Source organism: Cercospora beticola, chromosome 7, assembly GCF_033473495.1.
Source record: "Cercospora beticola chromosome 7, complete sequence".
NCBI classification, from domain to species: Eukaryota; Fungi; Ascomycota; class Dothideomycetes; order Mycosphaerellales; family Mycosphaerellaceae; genus Cercospora; species Cercospora beticola.
The window spans coordinates 1,655,124-1,674,835 of NC_088941.1; the positions used below are offsets into that span (position 1 = coordinate 1,655,124).

General features: G+C 55.0%; 7 protein-coding genes across 7 annotated transcripts; 2 read left to right on the plus strand and 5 right to left on the minus strand.

The window, feature by feature from the left end:
- Positions 1 to 262: 262 nt before the first annotated feature.
- On the minus strand, positions 263 to 2,825 carry RHO25_010901 (uncharacterized protein; the record flags this gene model as incomplete). The annotated part of the gene is made up of 3 exons (XM_023602220.2): positions 263 to 1,168; positions 1,222 to 2,631; positions 2,760 to 2,825. The coding sequence occupies 3 exons, from the start codon at positions 2,823 to 2,825 to the stop codon at positions 263 to 265; spliced, it is 2,382 nt and encodes a 793-aa protein (XP_023451008.2).
- A 923-nt stretch (positions 2,826 to 3,748) lies between these two features.
- On the minus strand, positions 3,749 to 4,708 carry GCH1_2 (GTP cyclohydrolase 1; the record flags this gene model as incomplete). Its single annotated transcript, XM_023602219.2, has 2 exons — positions 3,749 to 4,048; positions 4,100 to 4,708. The coding sequence occupies 2 exons, from the start codon at positions 4,706 to 4,708 to the stop codon at positions 3,749 to 3,751; spliced, it is 909 nt and encodes a 302-aa protein (XP_023451370.1).
- A 1,625-nt stretch (positions 4,709 to 6,333) lies between these two features.
- On the plus strand, positions 6,334 to 9,293 carry RHO25_010903 (uncharacterized protein; the record flags this gene model as incomplete). The annotated part of the gene is made up of 2 exons (XM_023602218.2): positions 6,334 to 8,265; positions 8,319 to 9,293. The coding sequence occupies 2 exons, from the start codon at positions 6,334 to 6,336 to the stop codon at positions 9,291 to 9,293; spliced, it is 2,907 nt and encodes a 968-aa protein (XP_023451371.1).
- Positions 9,294 to 9,620: 327 nt separating this feature from the next.
- Positions 9,621 to 10,990, minus strand: RHO25_010904 (uncharacterized protein; the record flags this gene model as incomplete). Its single annotated transcript, XM_023602217.2, has 2 exons — positions 9,621 to 10,428; positions 10,491 to 10,990. 2 exons carry the CDS (start codon positions 10,988 to 10,990, stop codon positions 9,621 to 9,623), a joined length of 1,308 nt encoding a protein of 435 aa, XP_023451375.1.
- Positions 10,991 to 12,669: 1,679 nt separating this feature from the next.
- Positions 12,670 to 13,493, plus strand: RHO25_010905 (uncharacterized protein; the record flags this gene model as incomplete). The annotated part of the gene is made up of 2 exons (XM_023602216.2): positions 12,670 to 12,812; positions 12,869 to 13,493. The coding sequence occupies 2 exons, from the start codon at positions 12,670 to 12,672 to the stop codon at positions 13,491 to 13,493; spliced, it is 768 nt and encodes a 255-aa protein (XP_023451376.1).
- A 1,404-nt stretch (positions 13,494 to 14,897) lies between these two features.
- RHO25_010906 (uncharacterized protein) lies at positions 14,898 to 16,396 on the minus strand (the record flags this gene model as incomplete). The annotated part of the gene is made up of 2 exons (XM_023602215.2): positions 14,898 to 16,183; positions 16,234 to 16,396. The coding sequence occupies 2 exons, from the start codon at positions 16,394 to 16,396 to the stop codon at positions 14,898 to 14,900; spliced, it is 1,449 nt and encodes a 482-aa protein (XP_023451377.1).
- A 2,171-nt stretch (positions 16,397 to 18,567) lies between these two features.
- RHO25_010907 (uncharacterized protein) lies at positions 18,568 to 19,331 on the minus strand (the record flags this gene model as incomplete). Its single annotated transcript, XM_065603339.1, has 2 exons — positions 18,568 to 18,762; positions 18,828 to 19,331. 2 exons carry the CDS (start codon positions 19,329 to 19,331, stop codon positions 18,568 to 18,570), a joined length of 699 nt encoding a protein of 232 aa, XP_065459411.1.
- Between the last annotated feature and the right edge of the window lie 381 nt (positions 19,332 to 19,712).

Consider the following 19,712-nt stretch of genomic DNA (forward strand, 5'->3'; position numbering starts at 1 on the left):
AAAACAGGCAAATGGAATGATGGGGTAGTGTTCTGCTCAGCTGTCCGCTGGTCCGCAATACAAGACGTGCTCGAGCGGCCGCTTTCATGGATGGAAAAACGGCAAAATTTGGGAAAACAACCCAAGCAATTGGCAGCAGCGTACAGTAGTGCAGATCAAAGAGAAACCATGTGGGTATCTGAAGCTAGTCTGAAGCTTTTTCTCTCGTCTCATCGGACGCGGCCGTTCACACTACTACCGCGGCCGGTGGACCACAACCCGATCACGAAGTCGTTGAGGTCACTTCACCGGGCTGCTCGTTGGCATCTGGCGCGGTCGCAGTCTCTGTATCCGTGTCATCTTCACTTCCGTCCTCGCTTTCGTCCTCGCTCCCTTCTCCGCTCTCCTCTCCACTCTCCTCTTCATCTCCCTCCTCAGCCTCCTGCAACTCCAGCAACTTCTTCTTCCTGGCCTCTTCAGCCTTCCTCTCCCTCTCCTCATTCCTCCGAATGATCCTCACCTCCGACGGATTCCACACCGCCCTCTCCTGCCTCATAATCTGCTCCTCCGTATAAACCCTCGCTCGCCGTCCATTGCTCGAGAAACCATAATTGATCATCTCAAGAACCTTTTCCTGCGCATTGATCTTCCTCCGCATCGCCTCACTCATGACGAGCAAATCAATTGTCATGAGCGGTACGGGGCGGAAAGGACTGCCGTCCTTCGGCGGGAAGTAGGGCTGGTATCCTGTTTGAACGAACTTCTCCAAGCGGAGGCCCAGGATGGGTTTGGACTTGTTGAAATTGTTGCTGGGCTGAGTCGGACCGCGGTATTTGTGCCTCATCCACAATTTGAGGATGTCGATTTCTTCGATCGGTCTACCGTGACCAGCGCCATCGGGCGCCAAGCCACGGAGGACACGCCAGAGGGGTGTGAGGGAGTTCTCGGCGAGGAGGATTTCTTTGAGGGCGGAGCCTAAGGGCATGCCGTTTGCCCAGCGGTTGGGGAAGACGGTTTGAGCGGGGTGATTGACGGGAAAGAGGTTGTAACCTGGGTCGGTGAAGAACATGTCGAGTTTGAGGAAGAAGACTGTGGCGAGTTTGAGGTGGCAAGGGGCGATGTAGCGTTTGCTTTGAATGCAGAAGATGCGGTGGGCGTTGAGGGGGAGGTCCATGATGAACCAGAGGCGCTGAGAGAGTGTTAGCTTGGGGTTCTTCTCAATGCAAGATGTACGTGGCTCACCTTCATCGCGTCTCTAGTCTTTGGTGGCACTCTGAGTGCTCTGGTCGCAAGCTGGATGAAAATGTCCTTCACAACTCCTTCACGCCAAACGACCATCTGAAGCCAACGCAAACTGGGCACGTCGCGCGAGAAGAGGTTCATTTGCGCGATGTCCGGGCCAAGATGGTCTGACTTTGCTTTCTGTCTCTTGATCGGGTCTTTGATGCAGAGATCAGCATAGTGGCGCCATGGGAATATCAGCTCCGCACCGGGTGACCATGTTCGGACGCTGGCCAAGATGAAAGCCGTGTAGTTCTTGTTGTAATACCAGTGAAACTTCTTGTCGATGGCGTACCAGGAAATCAGAGATGGAATGTCCAGATAACTGACCAGCGTGATGATCAATGAGCTATCATCTACGAATGCGCCGAGGAGACTGAAGTCTTTTCGTTTTGTTTGTTGCGCTGCGGGAGTGGTCGAAGTGCCAATTACAGGACTTGCGGGATCTGCAATGGCTGCTACCAATGCTTGAACCGCTGGAGAAATGTGTTGTGAAGCTGTCAAAGGGGTAACTGGTGACTGGGCGGATGATACCGGCGTCAAGATGGTCTCGCGCTGGATTTGAGTCTGCGTATGTTTCAGACGTGGTACGCCGTTCTCGTCGTATTCGATGGTGACTGTTGATGCAGGCCTCGAGCGTTTCTGGGGCGGAGGTGCTCTATCTTGGCGGATGGCCTGATCTACGCGCTCTTCTGATCGACGTCGCTTCTGCAGTGGTACTCGAAGGCCGGCCGCTGGATATGAATCTGGTGTTCCATTCGCAGTCACCGAACCTGGCGATAGCTGCACTCCAACCGCATCGCCGCCCTCCTCAAAAGGCATCGCCCGCGCCGCCCCTGGCTTGGTCATCATCAGCGCCAAAGAGGTGGTTGAATGCTTGAGGGTGGGACTGTCGGACGGTCTTCCCAGGGTGCTTGGGATCTGGGATGTCGAAGTCTTTCGGGGTTCGCCGATGCGAGTCGTGCTGCGTGCCGTGGACAGGATGGAGTGGTGCAACGGCGCCACGAGCGTTGGGCTTGAGGATGAAGTGTTCTGGAACGTAGTCGGAGTACGGGGTTGGCTGGACTCGCTTCTCTGGACCGTGGTGGCTGTACTCGCTTCTGATGGCGCTTCCTTGACCGCTGGAGGACACGGTGGAGCGGGATTGGGAGCGGCGGCGGCCGCTGCGCTCGCTCCGAGAGTCGTATCGTCGTCGCGGATGGCGGGCTGGTGGAGTCTCATCGTCACGTTGTCTGCTGCGGCGCCGATCTCTGGATTCTCTGATATCTTTGGCGAGAGCATCAGCTTGGGCTTGGGCCTGGCGCTCGGCCTTCTTGCGAGATTTTCCTGGTCGGTGGAAAGCTCCATCGAATCCCTCGTAGTGCGACCAACCTGCAGAACTCATCAGTCTTCAACTTTGCTGGTCGATCAATGTGGGCTGCAGGAGACGCGCGAATGCACTAGAGGGTCGTTCTAGATATTTCTGCGCGACCACCATCCTGTGCTACCGAGAAACTTACAGCACCAAGAGGCAAGGAGGAGGGATCCGGCGAAGTAGTACAGTGACCCGATGCCCATTGTCGCATTCGCGATTGTGTGTTGACCGTCGTCGCCGTTCAAAGAGTTCCTTTTGATGTTGTTGTCGAATTTGTAGTAGCTCGAGTCGAGTCGCCGCTTCACTTGTGCGGAGAATGATGTTGTAGTCGAGAAGTGCAGTGGGGCTGAGGGATGTTGTTTGTTTGCGTCGCGAAGCTCTTACGTAGTGAGGCCGCCCTTTTTGTTGCCTTGCCGAGTGTGACACCAAGTGAACGTCGCGGTGAATTTGCGGATGCAGAGCAATAGGCTCTCATTTGCACATGCGGTGGCGGGACAAGGAAGCCGTGCTCATGGTCCAATGGGACTGAGCTTAAGGGCAGCACATGTTGTGGTACGGCTAGACGCGTTGTTGCGAGAGGCTGAAGGGACCCCAATTCGACATCAGGAGTGAGCAGTTCCACGGCAGTGTGGCGAAGCTGCAGTGCCTCAGAAGGCAAAGCGGATGAGCTGTCAAAGTCAGAAGTACTGTCAGGAGTGAATAAATTGTCCAAGAACCGCTCAGCTGGATCAGGAACAGTGTGAATTCTCGCATCCGGGTATCCAAATTGTACAATGCTCTTGCGAGCTTCTGATCGTGTTCTTCGCTAATTCCAAACAAACGTACGCTGGTTGAGCGTTGGTATCACTGGAAGGCCTGTTGAAGCGCAGGCCTGTTGAAAAGACCTCTTCCGCCGGAATTTCGCCTTTTCCTGTACATTTCCTCAACGCCGGTCAAATCCAAAAATCCAAGGCCTTCCTCACAAGTCCGAGGTACGAGTCTCGTTCCGCCTGAACAGTACCGGTAAGCCACACCGGTTGCTGCTCTTCCACCAGACCCCAAAACGCTCCACCACTGACTTTATGCAGTCGCCGCTGCTGTCCATCTGCTCTATTGGTGGCCGCGACTCCTGTGGCACGGACCGCCAAATGCCGCTCAAGTTTTGATCAGGCTCAGAAACTCCTCCCTCGTTTTGGCGCGCTTCCTCAAGGCGCCAAGCATGCAGCTTGTGACTGTTGATGATCCAGACTTCTGCACTCCTCGCGCGCACATGCACATGTGAGTACATTCCATCACAACGCCGACTCCCTGAGGATTGAGGACATCCCGAAGTGCCATGGCGATTTGCTTCGTTAACCGCTCTTGCACTTGCAACCGTCTGCTGAACATCTCGGCGATTCGCGCCAATTTTGAGAGCCCGATGACTCGGTTTGAGGGGATATAGCCAATATGCACCTAATACTTCGGGTCAGCGCGATCCTGTGATACCTACGTCGACGCGACTACCTTTCCAAAGAAGGGCACCAGGTGGTGTTCGCATAACGAGAAGACCTCGATATCCTTGACAATCACTAACTCGTCATGGTTCTCTTTGAAGATGGCACCGTTCACAATGTCCCGTAAATTCTCCTCATAGCCTTTCGTAAAGAACATCATGGCCTTCGCATAACGCTCCGGTGTGCCGTGCAGTCCTTCTCGTTCTGGGTCCTCGCCTATACATTCTAGGATCGTTCGCACTGCACCTGACAGCTTGTCAAGCCTTGCTTTTGCTTTTTCGGGGTCTTCCCTCTCTTGCAGTCTATCGAGTGCTCCCACGCTGGGGAAGGACAAGCCGTCGAAGTCGATTGATGGTGCGCCGGTAGAGGGAGATATTGAGCGACTGGTCGTGGGTGGGGTCAATGGTGCCTGGTCGACTGGAGCGCGGGGCTCTACGCGTGATTTGAGGGCATCGATCTGAGCGTCGTTTACCTCTTCGTATTGTCTCGAGGACTGGTTTTGCGATGTGTGTAGCGGGACGGTCTGCGCTAGTTCGTCCATCGAAATCGGTTCTCTACGGGGACCGAGCCCACTCGATCGGATTGCGGCCAGGACACTCTCACGTTCGGAGTCAGACATGGGTGTGGACTAGAAGGGTGACTCGCGGGGTTGTGGTGATTTTAGATTGTGGATTGTGGCAGAACGTCTTCGCGGTGGGGTCGAGCTAGAGGAAATAGTTGGAGAAGGCGGCTTGGATGTAGTAGAACAGACGATCCATCGTAATATCCAACACTACACTCGCCGACCGATCAGACGAGAGAGCGAAACGAAGCGCGCGAAAACTTACAGACTTCGGTCATTGTCTTACGGGACCTGCGCCGCCCGTTTTTAGCCGAGTTCCGATGCAGGGCGCTGGCAAGCCGCTCTCGTCGCGGTTTTCTGCCCTCTGCCCGCCTCAGACCACTCCGCTCCTGCACCCATCACCCACCCACAACTCTCACTGCGGCGCCATCTCGATACTCTGCGCGGGAGGGTCATGGCACTTTCACTCGCCGTCTTTCTTCCTTCTTCCCAGTCATCGCTGAACGCGCTCGGCCATTGCTTCGCCGGTCGGGATGATTTGTCCTAGTCCCTCCCACGCGCACTTTGCGCGGATCTGGAAAAGAAAACCCATCGTCACTTTCCGACGACAGCTCTTGTTCATCTCTATCACGAAGACGCCCTGCGCGGCTCGAAGTACATGACCAAGGACGAAGCATCCGTGTCGCGTCGCGTCGCGCTGCCCAGTGCAGGATATCTAACCCCGTTGCTCGCTGCCTAGATAGTTTTACTTGACGTGATGCTTTGATGCCGCGACAGTGACGGGCGATGGGAGTGCTCGTCTGCGATAGCAGCGCCCTACGCGCGAGCTAGAGCAGCGGCAGCTGAAAGATGGACGTGGACCTCAGTGCGTGTTGCCCTCACAGACGCACGCGCGGACTGTCGGAGCAACTGCAAAAGGACATGGACCTACTGAGACGCGGACTCCTACATGTTCCGGAGCACTCGACAGGGAGGATGAGCAGGTGGCCCATCGGCCAGCGTCCAGTGCACAGCACCGCCCGCGACAACGTTCCGCTGAGGACATAACTGCTGGCGCTGCAGTTGACAGCGTCAGTCTTTCGGACTCCCGCGACTTGAGAGCACCACGGACGGCAATAGAGGCCATCAGACACACTGGCAAAGCACTGTCAGAGAATCAGTGGCTCGCATGAGGCGTGACATGCAGTGAGCCGTCATGCGTGAGTAGCATGGGACCTGACCTGTCCGAGGACTTGGTCGAGGACGAAGACCTCAACCTCGCCGCGAGCCGGCCTGCAAGCACGTGAACTAGATTGTAATTTTCGACAGCCTCACAGCCGACAACACGCTTCACGCAGCACGAAGGCAAGGAGAGGCAGCTGTTGTGCTAACTATCGTAGGGGTATCATTGTTCGCATCCGACTGTGGCTTCGTCTCGCCTACGCCAAGCCTGGCTCGCCGATGGATGAGGGGCGACTTGCATCTCGTAACAGCGCGCGCCCGAGTCAACACCTCCAGCATCAGGATTGAACATTTCACAGGTCTGCGCGTAGACAGAGACAGCCAGCGTGGGCATGGGAATCGAGTGCAGGCGGCAGTATCGCGTTTCCCTCGTGTCGTCGTGATCGGCGTTGCTTTGTCGGGCCGCATCTCTACCTCTCTTGCGCCCATCTCTTCTACCTCGACACCTCACCGAAAACCCCATGGATCGAGAGACGTCTTCGGGAGTGGCCCCGGGGAAAGAGAGCAGCACGCAGTCGAAGAGCGCCGCCGCACGACCTGCTCGCACCGTGCAGCCCGACCTGCAAAGTTTTGTGAAGCTGCCTTCGCCCGTGCCAGAGGGCATCAGCATTTCTGAGCCTCTGCCACAACCCGAGCCATCGCGCTATTCCAGGTCGCCGCCGCCCCGCCATCATCACCATCACCACCACCGCTATCGCGAGCGGAGTCGAAGTAGGAGCAGGCGACGCTCGCGCTCTCGCGGCGCACGCAAGGGCGGAGACGACGACTGGAGACGTCCTTCATCTCGCCAAGACGACCACCGGAGCTCGCGGTCTCACTTCTCCACGTCGCACAACCACGACGCATCCGCCGACCGCTCCTTTCACCACAGTCGCTATCATCGCACCGAAAACACTGCTCCCGAATCGGGCTCGGGCCGCCATCACCATCGTTCAGCAGAGTGGAATGAGAGGAGACCGCGATCGCCGACTACGACAAAAGACGGTGACAGAGTAGACAATAGGCGCACTGGCGGAAGGCCAGACGACGCAGCTCATCGAAGATCGCCATCGGCATCATCAAGCTACTACGAGGACGGTGGTCGTCGGCGACGAGATCACTCCTCCGAGCGACATCGCGGGGAACATCGTAGCAACAGACGAGGCTACGGCCCCAAGGCCTCACATTCACCACGCCGCCCTCGGGACGCAGAAGTTGAGCAAGGCCTGGGCGACAACAAGAGATATACTGAAGGTGAATCTCGCTCGAGGCGCGGTTCGCCACCTCGAGACAGCAATCGAAGCAGTCGACGCGAAACACGATCACCTCGCGGCTACCCATCTCAAGCTGTCAGCCGTGAAGGCTCGCTGATTGCTGCCAACCCCGGCGAGGAAACTGCCCAGCGATCACACAGCCGCGAAAGTCATCTATCCCGGGCGACCGAGCGAAAGGAAGACGACGACATGTACGGTCGTGGAGGGTACGGGCCCCGTTATGGGGGCTACCACAACAATCACTACAACCAAGGCGGCTACAACTCGAACTCGCCGTATCCGCAACAGCAGCAGTCTTATGGCTACCCCTCATCTGGCCCCGGATACTACCAATCTCAACCTGGAAAACAGTATGGCAGTGCTTCGCGTGACAGCTTCCCCCGTGCACCACCTCGCGGGGGCGCAGCACCAGTTCGAGGCACTGGCAGAGCTCACTTCGCAAACTTGTCATGGACGCCCGGTGATGGCACTAAGGGAGGTCACCTGGTAGAGCCGCAAAAGCCTAAGGAGACCTCTGAGCCGAAATCCGTGGTTCTCGCGCCTGAGGCCGACGATGATGGCAACCCTTATCGGCCGCCGGTGGAGCTTCGTGCCGAGGATGAGCATGCAGCGAAGAAGCGCAAGGTTGATCTTGCAGCCCCTTCAGCGCTTGGTGCGGACCAGAAGACGGCCGAGCAAAAGGTGTTGGAAGCAGAGAGAGAAAAGAATAAGATCAGCTTCTCGATCAAAGGTCGAGCAAGCAGGGTAGCTGCCGAGGAGAAGGCACCGGTCATACCGAAGACGGAGACGTCCCCACTGGTCGCGAAGAAGACGCCTGCGGTGATATCTCCACTGGTGCAGAGCAATGCGCCCGCGAAGAGCTCCAATTACGTCGGCAACACTCGCGTATCAGACTTGTCACATCCTCGTCGTCCCGAGCCGCCGGCCACTCGCAAAGAAAAGGTCAGAAAGAAGAGGCTCAAGCCCAAGCCCGAGCTGAGCGACGATTTCAAGCAATCCGAAAGTGTCTATTACCGCAAGACTGGCAACGAGTCAGTGGTGGGTAGTGGCACATATGGCAAAGTGTACAAAGCAATACACGTCTACACCGGAGGCATGGTCGCACTCAAAAAGATTCGTATGGAAGGCGAACGTGATGGCGTAAGTCAAATTCTTGCTCGCCTTCATCATCCTCATGGCTAACATCAATTTAGTTTCCCGTCACTGCAATCCGAGAAATCAAGTTGCTGCAGTCTCTCAACCACGTGAACGTGGTCCCGCTCCTCGAGGTCATGGTCGAGCGGAATGATTGCTTTATGGTTTTCGAATATCTCTCACACGATTTGACAGGCTTACTCAACCACCCGACATTTGCTCTCACGAATGCGCACAAGAAGCACCTTGCGAAGCAGCTGTTCGAAGGGCTCGACTACCTTCATAGGAGAGGAGTCTTGCACCGCGACATCAAAGCTGCGAACATTTTGATTTCGAAGACTGGAGAGCTCAAGCTTGCTGATTTCGGTCTTGCGCGTTTCTACCAAAAGCGCCAAAAGCAAGATTACACCAATCGTGTCATCACTATCTGGTATCGCAGTCCAGAACTCCTACTCGGCGAGACTCAGTACGGTCCGGCGGTTGACATATGGAGTGCTGCCTGCGTCCTGGTCGAGATCTTCACACGACATGCCATCTTCCCCGGTGATGGCAGCGAAATCCATCAACTGGACAAAATCTACAATGTACTCGGAACGCCGTCGCGTAGTGAGTGGCCTGGGATTACCGAGCTGCAATGGTACGAACTCCTGCGGCCCACGCAGCGCGTCCAATCGACATTCGCAGACAAGTATCGCGAACGTGTCTCACCCGAAGCTTTCGAGCTTTTGCAAGCGATGTTCCTGTACGATCCAGCGAATCGTCCTACGGCTGCAGATGTCCTGGAACATCCCTACTTCACTGTTGAAGAACCAGAGCCGGCACAGGTGGTCGAGCTCGCGAATCTGGAAGGTGATTGGCACGAGTTTGAGAGTAAGGCTCTACGGAAGGAGAAGGAGAGACAGGAGCGGGATGCGAGACGTGCGGCTCGAGAGGGCGATAAGCGTAAGGCGGAGGAGACACCTACTGGCGCCGCACAACCCGACGCGAAGAAGCTGAAGGCTCCGGCCGGACCCAGTACCGAGGTCGCGGTATAGATGTGCGTTGTGAAAGGTAGAATCCTCCTGATTGTAGGCAGAGGTGTAATGAATAAATTGGCAGTACAAGCCAGAGAACAGCATAAACTGTATCATCACCCATCATGGAACAAGTCTGTGTGTCAATCACGAGTTCTTATTTCGGGTCGCTTGCCTGCGCTCTGGATAATAATACAACCTGCCTCATCGACATGTGGTCCTGTTGCGTCCACTTCTTTTGCCCGCCGTTTCCAACATAAGCAATCAACCAAACCACCTGGTATCACAATAGACGGTCAACTACTCCATAAAACACCAATCCCCAAACTTTCCCAGTTCCTTTCAAATTCAGGGCGCAGTATAATATCCCAACTGCTGCCTCTCACTCACCAAACCCCTCACACTCTCCGTCTCCTCCAATTTCCTCCTCGAATAACTCGTCGAGTCTCTCTCCTCTTCCTGCTCCACAATCGTCGTGACGTGTATGCCATGCTGAGGATGTGGATGATGGTGGTGTCCTCCCCTCCCGTCCGGAGGTGTGAGCCTTCCGCGAAGGCTGTCTTCATCCTCTGTCGAAGAACTGTGATGTTCGATGATATCCTTCTCACTTTTATTACTCCCTCTCCCTAGCTTCGAGGCCATTCTTTTCATTTTTCCTCCAACGCCGCCGCTCCCGGCAGCAGATGAGGAGCCTGTGGAAGATTTTTCGATATCTCGATTGTTGCGGTGAACATCATGGTTGGCGGAAATATGGCATTCGGCATGATGTTTTCTTCCGCGACCGCTGAGTTCCAGGCCAGCGAAATCCGCGCCTGAGGGCCTGCTGCCGCCGTGGACGGAAGAGAAGAGTCGGGGAAAGTACCGCGTGATGCAACCTTTCAGGGTTGGAATGCAGGAGCAGACGATACCAACGTTGACCTCGAGAGAGGACCAAATTGCGGCAAGAGGGTTGTCCCAGCTGACATCGTTGCTGACGGAGATGGCGTAGAGAGCGCTGAGGCGCATTATGGATATGATGCAGACGACGCCGCCCATGCCGAAGACGACCATGAGGATGTAGCGTTGGCGTTTGGGAAGGTTGAGAGATTTGAGGACTGGCAAAGGGAGGACGGTGGTTGCGATATCGGTGACAATGTTCATGGCTGCATTGGAGAACCTAGAAATCGGCATGAGCTAGTTGTTCCTGTTCTGAGCATGGTTTTTGAGGGCTGAACTTACCATACTGCCAAGCGATTTAGACATGCGCCTGGTATAGAGTCGTCCCAGAAATGTTGTATAGGCCAGCAAGCGAATAGAGCAGAAAAGAATGCCCACCCAGTCCAGGCGACAATGACGGCCATTAATATCCAGCACCACCTGCGGAATCGCCTGTCTGGGAAGATTCGAAGATATTGGAATAAGATCGATAGCTTTGCGAACATGAGGGCAGGATAATAGATCCATACGGAGGCCCAAAACCAGATCAAGGAGTACTTGTTATCGTTGGGCGACAATGAAGCTGCATGCCTGCCCATGCCGTACTTGACTTGTAGTACCATACATGCTGTGAGGGCGATGGTGAAGATCAGTGCTATGGTGATGATAAAGTCATCGATGCCCGGTTGCTTGACGATTGCTATTCGGGTGAACAGCCGGAAAGCTGTGGTGATGAAAGCGAGGATAGTAAAGGCAACGGTTACGCCGACGACAGCGCTGCCCGGTGCGTGGCCAACAGCCATGTCGAGAATGCTATGTCGAAATCGAGCATCCGAGATTGGGTCGGTAGCGAATGCGAAAGGCTTGGGAGGAAGGCGAGGAGCCAGTACGAGATCAAGCCACCACGCGCGTGAGAGGGGATCCGTCCGCCATAGATATCGGAAAGGGCGTGTGCTTTCAAGTCCAGTCGTGCAACAAGCACTACAAGCTTCCAAACCCGCCCTGCATCACTTTGACTTTGTCGGATTTCTGTACAGATGGGTCGAAAGGGCAGCGCTGCCGTGCCGCGGTCGAGGCAGACTCAGCCCAATGGAGGGTTAAGATCGACCCGTGGACACAACCTTATGTCGTTGGAGTGCGCCGAACCACGTGGATGAGTAGATTGATAGCATATGTGCAGACGCACAATGGAAAGTGGCACGAAAACATGATTTTCCCGTTCGTGATGCGGCGGGATGCTGACCTCAACCACCTGTCACCGATGGGCAAGGAGCGAGTGGCTGACACGGTTGCACATCCGCGCAGTGGATCTGGGCTCCGTTCTGGTGGAACGTTATGGGGAGTGGCGATAGGCGGAGGTATATGCCCTTGTCGCCAAGTCGTGTATTAAGACTGTAACTGGCTGACTCGTGCATTTGTGACCAGTCGGCTACGCTGCACGACGCGCAGGAAGTGTTGTGTTACTGGCATTGCTTGGGTTGCTTGCTGTGTGCTTCGAACAGTCGTCGGGATTGTCAGCGAAATCTCATCTTCTGGTGGAGCAGCTGTGATGTCGGGAATCGGCGTGCATTCGGAAGGAGTGCGGTGGAGAGGTCAAATTCCGTTGCATGTGCACATTTGCTGCATCAAGTCAAGATCGTCAGGCACGGAAGTGGGCGAATTACTCGAAGTAGATGAAGGCCCAACAGGATCAGGTATCAAGAGATGTAGTAGACGCCGCTGGGGACGGCTGTACGGCATGTCCCGACTGACGTTTGCTGCAAGTGTCATGAGATCAAGAACTGTGCCGCTCACAAACCTTTGCGCCTTGTCATTGCTCTGCTTCCAACTCTGCGGAAGCTTGTGTGGTGGCAGGCAGCCGTACTCTTACACCTCCCTCTTCGCTGGGACACCCTCCCTCTTCGCTGGGACACGGAGAGTGTAGTACACTATGTGAGCGAAAGACTCGACGAGGTGGCGTTTGACCTTGGAGCGGAGTGTTTGAGTGTTGCTGAAGAAGCGAACTGCTCGGCGGTGGAATTGCTCCTCGAGGTGCTTCTGCCGGGCTTGCCACCATTCAGAATTCGCAAGCGAGCACTGCTGGACAGGATGACCCTGCTGCTGGAGAGGCACTTGAGGCCATTGCCTTTGCGACGATGTGAGATGATCAATACTGGGACGGCGGCCGAGTCGGTGTTGGCTCGGTCATGAATCGCACCGTGTCAGAGATGCCGCCGCCAGCGCGAAGAGGGGCGTCACGTGCATTCGTGAGAAAAGGCGAGCAGAGCAGTGGTGTATGAAGCAGTAGACGCGTTAAGTTGCAGTTTGTTGGTGTATTGGACGTGAAAGTCGCAGGCGAAGGAGATTCTGAGGCAGGCACGGGACGTCGGTGCTTGAAGCCAGCTGGTCCCCCAACTTTATTCACATGCAGCTGCACGGGCACTAGCACTTCAATTGCACAATGCGATAGCCTCCACTCCCACATCACAGCCCACCACCCACGATGCATTCCAGCCTGGTGCGCATTCAGAATGTCTTTGGCTTCTTCACCTCCGTCGCCTTCGCCGTAGCCGCAGCAATCGCCGTCAGCGTGCTGCTCAGTCCTCAGGACCCATCCGCATCTCTCGAGCTCAGGAATGTCCGAGTGTACGTTGCCATATCTATACACATAGCCATCTTCCTCAGGCTAATGCATCGCACAGCGCCAGAGGTCGTCCACACTACTACAGCACCAAACGCGAAGAATACGCCCACGTAACCTTCGATCTCGACGCCGACCTCTCCTCCCTCTTCAACTGGAACACCAAGCAGATCTTCGCCTACATCACCGCCTCCTACCCATCCGACGACCCTCAAAATGTCCCCGACTCCGAAATCGTAGTCTGGGATGCCATCATCCCCGCCGACAATGCTCCTCTTCACCCTAACACTTGGATCCATCCCACCTCGAAATCAAAAGATGGCAAGAAAGTGAAGAAGCCTTCGCGCAAAGAGCGCGCTCTAGGTCTCGGCGGAAAGGCATATCCAGAAGGCAAGCAGCCAGGCATCATCAAGTTGGAAAATCAGAAGCCAAAGTATCAGATCACAGATGTGACAGGCAAGATTGCGGATAAGCAGTTTGCGACTTTGACGTTGCATTGGAACGTTCAACCATATGTTGGGGCTTTGACTTGGACAAACTGGAATACGTTTGGCAGGTGGCGAGGCTTACTGGGTGGCATGAGCGATCCGTTCAATTTTCCGAGCATCAAGGCTAGTGAGACGGTGAAGAAGGAGGATTTGAAGACGGAGACCGGCGCAGAGGCGAATAGAGGGAGTCCAGCGTAGATCTACACGAACTTCTAGCTTGGACGATATCTGCGATATGCTCCATATGAAACGGTATCGATAACGTGTGAAAATCATGCCAGTTGGTAACCACTGCTTTCGCAGAAGACCATCATCTCACTTGATCAGCCACGCTTACTTCTGTTGCTGTGACACGTAACCCTTAGTCTCCATCTTAAGTGAACCTCTCAGTGAATAGGTTCACGCTCTGAAAGGGAAAGCAGCGAGCTTGAACTCTCTTTCACAACGAATAGCTGACCCAACAAATATAGCTACCCAGGCAGAGTTCAGCGGAGACAGGTCATGAGGAGTCGATCGCGCTAGAACAATTTGTATCTCAAGAGAAGCACTTGCCGCTCACCTCACACAATTTGCAAGTCCCATCTCAGAGTCGCTCCCTATTTTTGGTCCATTGCAGTATGTCCAAGTACAAGTACAGCCACATTGACAAATCCAGCATACACTTCTCCCTCCACCCTCCAAATCGAGCTACATACTAGCTCTGCATAATGCATCATGATCACAACACAAATACGAGTCATCCCACTTAGCACGATGATGAAAATAGAAATGCTGGAATACGAGAAGTGGAAGCTTAGCCCTCAGCTCAGTTCAACTTAGAACTGGATTTTGTGCGCAGTCGCAAGATATGTACAGACGTTCGAACCACAAACAGAATCGAAAATGAAATGAAAAAAGGAAACAGAGATTTGACACGACACAAAAGAGGCTGAAATTTCAGAAACATCTGACTCTGACTCTCTTCTTCGGACCACCATCCAACCACTTCACTGCCATATCCATCCGTGTAAAAAGTAACGTTCATTCTTGTTCACTCTTCCAGATCGAAAGAGTGAGTAAGAAAGAACGCACCGGGTATAATGTAAACTATATCTTGAATTTGCTTGAGAGCGGGATCCTTCCCTATTCTCAAAAAGATGCCGTCGGGCTCATCTTACCATCACAAGAGCGTGCTTGTTGCATTCGTTGAAATATGTGCAAAAACGACAAAAAGTATGATTTTCTTCTTCTTTGGTTTGATTTGTTCTGTTGAGTTTTTGTGTTGTTGATTGCTGGCTGCAAGGCCCAGCCCATGCCACACCGCGCATTCCACGTAAAAAGAGGTGGCGACACCTATATGTGACTTCTTCTGTGTCGTCGTTTTGGCCTCTTGCTCCCCTGTAGAACATTTGTTCTTTTCTTGCTTCAGTGTCCAAAGAAAAAAGGTTTCACTCTTCCACGCGAAAAAGGAAATAACAGAGTACACGGGCTAACTGTTGATGCTTGTTGCTTCAAAAGAAATTTGAATAACTGCAAAGAAACAGTTGCGCCGGCCCTAATGCTCTTTGAACATGACAACAATTCTGAGGAATGTTGTTCTGAGACGTCTCGGGGGTATCTTGCTTAATGTCTGTGGTGGTGGGCGTGGCGCTCGACGTGGCGCTTGTAGCTTGGCGGAGTGTCGTATGCCTTTGGTGCACCAGCGGCTGCGGTAGCAGTCTTGGTTTCGGTGACTGTGACATCGACCTCCTCGATGATGTACTCGTAAACCTCGTTGCCCTTTGTCACATACTTGGTCGTGATCTTGTTGCCCTTGCTTGCTGGAGGAGCAGATGGAGCAGCAGTGACCGATGGTTCCGCTGGAGCATAGGCAGGGGGGTTTGGCTTGACCTCAGATGGCTTGGGCGCCTCGGCTGGCTTGTATGGCTGAGGCTCATTCTTTGGTGCACTGGATGGCTTTGGTGCGGATGTAGCTGGGCCACCCTTGGCACCCTGGACTGGGTACTTGGTAGCGGGCTCTGGGCCGTACTGGATCGGGACACCAACTGGAAGGTCCTCACGAGGTCCGGTGCAGTCATCGCCATCGAGGTAGTCTGGCACAGGGAACTTGCACTTGGCAGCCTCAGCGTCGCTCTGGATGTTGAATAGAGGGCAGTCCTCGATTCTGCCAGAAGAGCTGGTGCAGGTGTTGATGGCCTTGCCAAGGAAGTCAGCGGAGTCCCAGCCCATCATGAAGTCAGCGTGGTAACTGGCTCCGACTGGGTCACCGGTAGAGAGGACAAATTCACCGTCCATGCCAGCGAACTTCTGCGTGGCAAAGATGGTCTCGTAGAAGAGGAATGGGTAGTGGACGTCATAACCCTTGGGGCAGTTGCCCTCCTTCACGAGCGAAGGGTAAGCAACGTGAGATCGGTGGTTTGGTGAATCCAACTCGCCAGTACCACACGATGGGAAGGCCATCTCGAGACGCAGACCATCCTTGCACTGGCTGTCCATGACGCTCCGTTCTGGGAACACGTGGCGGTAGAGAGACGGTTCGGGGTCCTTGGCGTAGTTCAAGCAGTTGTATCCGATGGCACGTTGCTCCAAGAAGAATTGATCAGAAGGATCGGTTGGCCAGGAGCTCAATGGCTCGTCTGGGAAAGGACCAGAGAAGTTTCGGAACGTTGGGTCACCAGCAATCATTTGGAAGCCTTCTGGGAACGGCTGAACGTCGTCAAGGTAGAAGAGGTAGTAGGCGAGCATACCACCGACGTTTTCCACCATCTCGACAGTACCGTTCTTGTGCCTAAAGTACATTGGAGGCGTCCAGTAAGCCGACTTGTCCTGAGTGACAGCGCATGATGAGCAGTCGTGGGTCAAATCGGGGCATTGTGTGAGATCCTTGAAAGTGGCGTTGTTGCCAAAGTCTGGCAAAGTCAGTGGCTCGAATCAATCACATCCGAATAGAGATACTCACTTCCTGAACCGAAAACCAAGTGAGAGTGGTCGGCCACGTCGGCGGGCGCGACGAGAGGATCAATACGAGCAATGCCGGTGTGGGAGCGGCAAGGCATGCGCCAGAAGGCGGCGACATTGCCGGCCAGGGCGAGGGCGGTGACGGAGGTAAATGTTCCCTTCATGGTTGCTGAGGTCGCTCCGGGCGCTGTAGATGTTCGCGGCTAGTTGAGCGCCTGCGCGTAAAATCTGCGTTGCCGGCGCAGAGGTGGAAGGGATTCCAGTGGCTGAAAGTCTATGCACAAGCTTCTTCGCGCACAGCGACGAAGATGGTGAATTGATGATGCGGTGGTGGGTGTCGCGGAGAAGCTATGTTTGCATGTGCGCGTCGGTCGTGCGGGCGGTCGGGTTCGCGTGCGTGCCTGGTGTGTTGGGGGCTGGCTCTGGTATGCACCTGGCGCGAGAATGTCTGTCGGCTGTGTGTTGGTGTTTGGTCGGTGATGGGGATGGGATCGATCGAAGCAGTGCCAAAGGAATGGAACGACTGGTATTGTGGAGCGCTGGGCCGGCACAATAGCAGTCTGGGAGTGGGTGAACGATTGACAGCAGTGGGCGGGCGGCGGTGGTGGTGGTGAAGGAGTGACAATGGTGATGAGGCGCGAGGTGCTGGCTGCTTCAACTTGGCGGCAGGGCAGCGAGGGAGGCCGTCGGTGCGTTTGGAGCTAATGCGGCTAAATGCCGCCAGCCGTTGCTCTTGCAGGGGTTCCGCTCTCCCTAATTAAGATTACGCTTTGCGCCTACACCTCTGATTGCACGACACCACGCCGCCTCAGCGACCTGCCAACTCCATAGCGCTCGCTGTGCACGCTACCTCGCGAGCCCACTGGACGCGCCCCAGCCGGACACAGAAATGGGACATCACCAGAGCGCGAAAGACTGCGCGCGCCCAGCTCAGCGGGCGACCGTCATCACCGCTGCTGCGCCAAAGTGCGCGAATGGCGATCTCCATTCAACTGCCCACTGCCCGCCGTCGAGCAAGGGGTGCTTGGACCGTGTTTCCGACCGCAGCAAGGCATCGTGATAAGCTTCGCCTGTCTCGTGGTCGCCCACGATGGTTTCTGATGACGCAGCCGTTTGTCTCTATTTCCGATGTCAACGCGGCGCGGTCGCACGACCGGACACTCATTTTGGTCTCGGGATGCGTTGCCAGCGTAAGATGACTTCTTCTCTGCGATTCCTGAAGAGACGCGAGACAAGAACGAAAATGTCCACTTGCCCGGCGCACGAACCCAACATAGACTGGTGAAGGAGCACCTCTCTCGGCGTCGGCATGCATTGCGGCAAGCTGCACCCGAATGTACGCAGAGCTGATCTCGTTTGAATGCAGGAACGTGGAGCAGTACAGAATTGTCTCTTCGCTCCAATAGCTCATCGACCGGGCTCTTTCCCTTCGCTCTACTCAAAAGCGGGCTCCGACGAATGAGCCTGGAGATGAGCTTCATAGGCTGAACATCGTCCCGCCTTGGGATGCCCCAGCCGCCACAGCACCCTTGTCGAGCTCCGACACAACCAAGCCAACAGGTCTGAGACCCTTTGTCACACGAAGAACTGCGGAGATCGTATCGTACAGAGCACGGCAGTCTTCAGGAAGGCTGTGTCGATTTCCAACGCTTTTCTCATGCGGGAGCCGACGCACCGCAAAAGCGCAGACGTGCAGATTCGAGTTCTCGTCAACAGCTACACCGCGTAGACGATTCTGTCGTGCGAGGCCGGTGCTGCAGCCGACATACCGCTGTTGGTGATCATTACTGCGGTGTTTGCCGTGACCTAGGTCGTTCGAAAACCAGCACACAGACAGCGGCATTGCGTGGCCCTGATCTCGACTAAGACACGTGTCGCGCACGGCATTGCAGTATTCAGAAGGGCCCGATGAAGTTCCAGAAATCGACTGCCTGGAGGCTGGAGCGCGATGCGTTGAGAAGTGGGCGTTGCCAGACGGCATAGAGAAAGTCTCCTGCCAAGCTCCATCGCCACAGGCTTCTCCAGTTTGCTTGTTCATGAGCGACGTACATGAATTGATCTATCTGAGAGAAGCAGCCTTTTGCTCCAATGATTGGGTACTGACTTTGCATGAAGCAATTATGCTGCGACCGCCACCGAGCAAGATACATTACACCCCACACATCAGCACGGGGTCTGCAACTCTATGTCAGACGTGAAGCTCGACATAGAGTTCGGGCATGACCGCAGCCTCCATCACGTGCGAAGCAGAAGGCTGGCAATCAAAGCTACCACTGTCCAACCCAATACAGTAACCGCAGTGTGATTTCGAACTGAGGAGGCAGCTGATTCATCACTACTGGCAGATTGCGTGGCTGAGACCAGGGCATCGTCCGTTGATGCCGCGGTTGTACTGCTCCTCGTCCACGGCAACCTCGTCCGCAGCGTGCTTGTCGTTGTTCTGGTCGTGCTCGATGTCGTCCAATTCGCTACCCAGACGTGGACCAACCCGTCGCTTGCCATCAGTGCGTGGCCGCCTTTCAGGCTCACCCTCGGCCCTTCTAAGGACACTACCGCTGTTCCAATGGTTGCGATGGGTACATTTGGATCCCTGACCATGGTATACGCTTGAGTGCCAATTGTGAAGGTCCATGATGTGGTCGTTGGCGTTGCAGGATCTGAGGTGATACCTGGGTATGCACTCGATGTCGTCCAGCTCTCAGTCGTCGGACGCCCGTTGCTGTCGCAGATATTGTCCCTCGCGGTGCCCGCGTAAATTGTGCATGCATCGATGCTGTACACTTGACCGGCATTGGTCTGAGCTGGGCCGCCCTCCGTCAAGGTAATGCTTCCCATAAGTATGACCCTCGGCTCGTCAGACGTGGTTGTTGGAACGGCATCATTTCCAGCACCGACGGTGAATTGCACGCCGCCTGCAACCGCAGGTGTAGCAGTTGTTGTATCTTGCACGCCTGCAGAGACGCCAGAAGGAAATATCGTCTTCGTGAGTTGGATTCTTTGTGTGATTTGTACCCTCACAGTACTCTTCGGCTTAGCCTCCACCTGAGCACGAACACCCTCCAGCACCGCCGCACACAGCAGGAACAAAATCGACAACATGATTGGCAAAATAAAATGCAAACAGAACCAATGGTGGTTTCACCTACCTCACCTGTCGTGCATTCTGCACCACTACATATACCACTCTCGCAAACGCTTTCTGCGGAGACCTCGCTCTTCTACGCGCTGGCTGTGCCTCTCGACAACATTAGCATGGTAAAACCATTCTATATTCTCTCAGCTTTGTGGAGCTGCAACATGAGGTCTAACGCAGCTTCGCAGCGTGCCGCCCTGCGAAGTCGATCGCTTGTGCAGCTGCAGCCCTGGCGGGCGCTTACTGCTTCGCTGCAGATGGTTGGAATTGAACACATTGCGGAGCTGCGACGGGGCTTCCGACGAGTGGCCGCACCCGCACTTTACACACGCGCGCAGGTGTGCGGC